The 5,212-nt window shown below is 39.0% G+C and overlaps 1 protein-coding gene across 1 annotated transcript in view; it reads right to left on the bottom strand.

Moving 5' to 3' along the window:
- Window positions 1-5,212, bottom strand: part of ABCC8 (ATP-binding cassette, sub-family C (CFTR/MRP), member 8) — an 82,931-nt gene that overhangs the window by 14,586 nt on the left and 63,133 nt on the right. Inside the window, exons 26-30 of the mRNA XM_009328610.1 lie at window positions 5,091-5,212; window positions 4,008-4,168; window positions 2,791-2,860; window positions 1,935-2,092; window positions 650-742 (exon numbers count right to left, since the gene is read on the bottom strand). The exon at window positions 5,091-5,212 is cut by the window's right edge and continues 29 nt beyond it. Of these exons, the coding sequence (XP_009326885.1) occupies window positions 650-742; window positions 1,935-2,092; window positions 2,791-2,860; window positions 4,008-4,168; window positions 5,091-5,212 (604 nt within the window). The remainder of the gene's footprint in view (window positions 1-649; window positions 743-1,934; window positions 2,093-2,790; window positions 2,861-4,007; window positions 4,169-5,090) is intronic.

The raw sequence follows: 5,212 nt of genomic DNA, 5'->3' as shown, positions 1-5,212 counted from the left end.
TATCAGCGTGACTGCCATTTTTGTAACACAGATACACAACGCAGGCCCAGGTATTCCTGGGCTCCTCTCCTGTGAGCTTATGCGGACAGAAAAATGAATCAAAACAGGTGATGAAAGACTATCTCCAGCTTGTGTATTTTCAAAATCAGTACAAACCACCACATTTTCAGCTAGCAACCTGAAAAATAACTTAGGGTGCTATTGTATCCTCTGAAGTCACTAGCATGCACAGTTTATCTTACCAGGACATCGACTCATACACAAATTACTCTGGCATAACAAGTTAGTGCATATTAGTTGTTCCATGGAAACTGTCCGAGTGCACAGTCTGCCACACTGCATGCTGTGGTAACTGCAAGCTAATTTAGCTTCTTAAATCACATTTGCCCACAAGTTTTTTTTCAGGCTGCGTGCAAGCGTACAGAGAGTTACCGCAGGACAGCTGACACACATTAGCTTGTTTTTCTACAGTAACTCCTTCACATGCAAAATGCCTGGAATCCTTCAGTGTTTTGGAGTTCCCCCTTACCAGTGTTTTGGATTTTCCAGGTGATCCAAATAACAATTACTTACAACTGTACAATTGCAGAACAGACTCAGAAGTAGATATTCAAAAGCGAGGTAATGTATGTTTCTTAAAAAACTATACCTGAAGGCTCGAATCGTGGTAAGACCTTCAACAGTCTCTGAAAAATGGGAGAGTAATGGTAGCTGAGTGCTGTCATCCAGCTGCTGCAGGTCCCTGGAGAGGGTTATGAAAAGAATTTTGTAAAAAGCCAGTTTTGTTGTGCAGTTATTCTCTTGAAACAGGCCCAGGGAGTGAAAGGGAATATCATCACAATAATTATATATGTAAGGTTCAGATAGGTTTCAAAGCAGTGCTGCATGTCTCTGAGCAGGGAACGAAGACCCCAGGAGGATTTTTCTTTTAACATTTGAATACAAACAGTGCTGGAGTTCTGAATGGGTCTTTTCCCTTTGCTGCCTTCCCTCTTTTCATCTATATTCCCATTTCTTATACTCAATTGTTTATTCATTTAAACACCATTCTGGCTCTATGCTGAATATAAATCTAATGGGATACTGCAAATAAGAGCTTGAGCTAAGCAGAAGGCAACTTCCTCTCTCTCTCCAGATGACAGCACAACTTCTCACTGAGCTAACAGTATAACTCATACACTCAGTAGAGTAAATGAGAGCCCGCACTCATCGTTAGGTTGTGCTTCTTAATTTCATGTGTAGTCATCAGATCAGTGGAAGCACATGCGGGGTGAAGTTCTATTTAGTCTCAGTTCCTTCCAGCAGGAAGTAAATTGGTTGCGGACTCCCTCTCGATCCATGTGTACATGAAGGGATAAATGCAGCATTGCTGCAAACGCTTCTTGAGCGCCAGCAGGGGGGGAAGCTGTATGACCATAGAAGGAGAATAATCACAGATATAGCTAAAATTTTTCAACTTGTTAAAAACTAAAAGGCACCCAGAACAAAAGAGGACGCTCTTGCATGCTGGATCCTTAATGGGCAGCATTCTCCAGCCTCTCCCTGGCTTTACAGATTTCCATTTCCAATTGGATAGGCAGACATTAGTTTCCCTGTTCTGTCACCACATTTTCTTGGACATACCCAGCACGCAGCCCTTGGGGAGGACAGAATCCAGCTGGTTTTTTGTGTCCTGTGAACTCTAAGAAACTTCGATCATGGACAAAGACCCTGCTCATGCCTCCCAGAAGTTCTGCTCAAAGAGCTGCAGACAAAGGCACTTGGTAAAATGACACATTTTCACTGTAGTGGATTTGGCTCACTTTCAGACAGGGCCATGGCTTTGACAGAACCGAATTTAAACATCAAGTTCTCCAGCACTGCAATTCTGCAATGCAATCATGCACTGTAGAAGACGTTTCTATTGCCTGAATAATACTGGTTTATGCTCTTACCGTGATGCGACTCGGAAGTACTTCTGTATGAAGTAACACATGATTGCGAGGGGAACCAGGGCAATGAGAAACATTGGTGTGACGTATGAGATGACAGCAAGAGCAGATACACACAGCAAAGTGGAACGACTCAAGCACTCCAGGGTAGCTGGAATGTGCTGTATAGATAAAGAAGGATAAGCACACAGAATCTTCTGTAACTTATCAAGTTTAAAACAGCATTATTTCATTTTCCTTTCTCTCACTTACACAAGGAAAAAAAAATTGAGGATTTGAAGCACTAAGCATACAGGTCTGCTTTTGAATTGACTGCTGGGTTTTGGGAAAGTCTGAAGGGATTTCTGTGGGGCTGCTTCACATGTCTGCATTGTGGATCACAATCCTCATGTCAGCGGATTACAGATGGCACGCAATAGACAATTTCAGCGTCTGCATCGATCCTATGAACTGGCAGTGCAGTCTGGGGTAAATACTGATAATCTGAATTTCAGTCATTTCTATTTTGGGCAACGGCATTTGACTTCTTCTCATTTAATTTGCTCATATGTGTCAAGTGAATGTGTTTACCCACTTTTAAAAAAAGTAGATCCCCTTAATTTGGGGATATCACTATTGATCTGATTTCACTTCCCTTTTCTATACAGGTCATCTTAATCAAATAAATGGTTTTTCAATGTGCATTTAAGATGAGGAATTCATTCTGAACCTAGAAAATCATGATGCAAATTGATATAGTAGTCAAAATCATAGATCATCAGTTATCTTCATCTAAATGAGTGTATAATAAATGAAAATCCAGTCTTTCAGACTGGGAAAGATAGGATAACTTGGGAGTTTGAATATATTTATTCAGTACCTGGTCGATGGTATTGCAGTCAGCTGAAAATCTGTTCAATATACTTCCCAGAGGTGTTGTTTCAAAAAACCTAAAATGAGACAAAGAATGGGAAAGATTAAAATATCGAGACTAGAATAGTTTTAATTTTTTTTTTTCTCTTCCTTAAGCTAGGTACTGTATCACAGACACAAGCAAATAAATTGACAACCATAGTAAAGTTTTTCATTCTTCCCCATAACCATGGCTTTCCAATAAAATGGCAGTCTTGACTGTAACCCAACAACAGCAAGCATGTCCTCAGCTCCCTCTACTGCCTAAGCTATGCAAATCACATGATTACATTTTAAAAAATCCTTTCAGATTTGCAGTTTGAGTCCTCTTCAATTAATGAAAAATGCAAACAAAGTTAATTGCAAGTCTTGCTTTTTTCTGGGACAGAAATGCATAACTAAGAACAACTGTTGGAATAATATATTAAAAGACCTTTCCTTTACATTTGCATATGCAAAACGCAAACTTCATTATTGCTCTGTAATTGTTAATTGTTCCATAACTCATGTTGAGCCTGGTCTAATTCTGTCCTGAAAAAAAAAAAGTTCTTAAAAAAATATCTGAGGTTTCCCATGTATATTATTTCTCCATGATTTCTGGGTCAAATACAGTTAGCTTAAAAGTAAGAAGGTATTTTTCCTAATGTTCAGTAACAACTGCAGGTTTGAATCCAGCTACAACTTTCCTTTCATGCTTTAGAAATAAAACTTAGGCAGGACAACAAAGGCCTTTACCGGTATCTGTGCACCCCAGTGTACTCTAATGATGCCTGTGATGACACTTGTCTAAGCTCATTACCTTTCATAAGCTTGCACAATCGCTGCCTGACAGTAAATATTTCCAGTGATTATGATGCATGCTATGAATGAACTGTACAACATATTGATCAATAATTGTGTTTTCTCCCCAATGAAAAACAGCAAAGAGAAATTAAACATGCAAGGAAGTAAATCTCTGAAGTCGCAGTCAGGCGGGAGAGGCATTTGACTACTGTCTAGGAACACGAGCAGCCTGGGTACCATTTTCAAAAATTGCTCAGTAGTTTGGTATCTGATGATTTTCAATGACATTAAAAAAATGTGATTCACAGTCACTTCTTAATAAGAACTGTGCTTAGAAGACTGCCTTGAAGTAAGGAACACAAAATGACTACAATACGATTTGTATTACAATCGGAGGAGTACCTCATTGGAGCCAAAATAATTTTATTTAGTAAAGAAGAGTGTAGCTTTTTGGTGACTTTCAAGCCAGTCCACTCCACTGCTATTGATGTGACAAGACATAATACAATCCCAAGACAGCAGAGAATGCTGAAAACTTTGGAGTATGGAGAATGGTTGAAATCCTAAGAAACAAAGAAAGAGTAACAAAATTATTCACTGTAAATTATGTTTAAAATGTCTTGTAAAAACACAGACACAAGACTCCCTAAATTAAACTGCCAACAATTTTCAACCATCTTAAACCACAATTTATTATCCTTTGGAGAGAGGAGGGTTTGCATGAAAGAGACCAGTCAGAAAGTTAAAATCATAGAATACTATAAAAAACCCTGAAAAGATATATTTGATAATTTCACCTGAAGGAACCATCTTCAAAGCATTTATTGTGGCTTTGTTGTTGTTTTTTTTTTAAACAGGAACAGAATATAATAGTTTTTAATTTGAAATACTAATTTCATATTAAAACCCAGCATCAATAAAGCATCTTCTAGAGATGGAAGTGTGACTCCAGTGAAATGACACATGCACCTCCCAAATATTAATGTGGATTATTTGTAGGCATGGAATCCCGATAAAGAAAACAATCCCAGTTCTAACAAAATCCCTCCACTACTGCTTTATACATACAGAATACCCTGCTACGTAACACTGTGGTCAGTTCCATGTGGAATTCACAGAAAAAATCAACCAAAAAAGCGTGCTCGTCACCAACAAAAAAAAAGTCTGTGTTTCCCATATGTTACAAAACCTGAAAGTCCTACTTGCAGTGAGAATGCAACAGTACAGGAAAAAGAAAAAGGAACTATGATACCAAAATTACTTTAGAGACAAAGGTTTAGGCATATCAGCTAGATGGTGAAAATACAACAAATGTAGCATAAATACAACAAAACTACCTGAAAAGGCATTAACCCTCAAAATACTCTGGAGTGGCTCTATTACTAGAAATATAGCACATCGCATACAGATCTTGGAGCAGAGGTTGACAGTGGGAGATCACCACCGGTTAAATCATAAAAGGAAGGTGAAGGAGGCGCTGCATACCCCACAGTGAGAGCAGTTTTTCAGCTCTAGCTCCGTCTTCGCAGAAATGGCAGCTGAGGTCCAGCGTGCCAGGCAGTAGTCGATGGCCACCATCACCGTGTGCTTCAGCAGCTGGGACAGAA

Source organism: Pygoscelis adeliae, unplaced genomic scaffold, assembly GCF_000699105.1.
Source record: "Pygoscelis adeliae isolate BGI_AS28 unplaced genomic scaffold, ASM69910v1 Scaffold166, whole genome shotgun sequence".
Taxonomy (NCBI): Eukaryota; Metazoa; Chordata; class Aves; order Sphenisciformes; family Spheniscidae; genus Pygoscelis; species Pygoscelis adeliae.
Note: the sequence above shows the minus strand (reverse complement) of the source record. Positions and strands in the feature narration are given on the sequence as shown.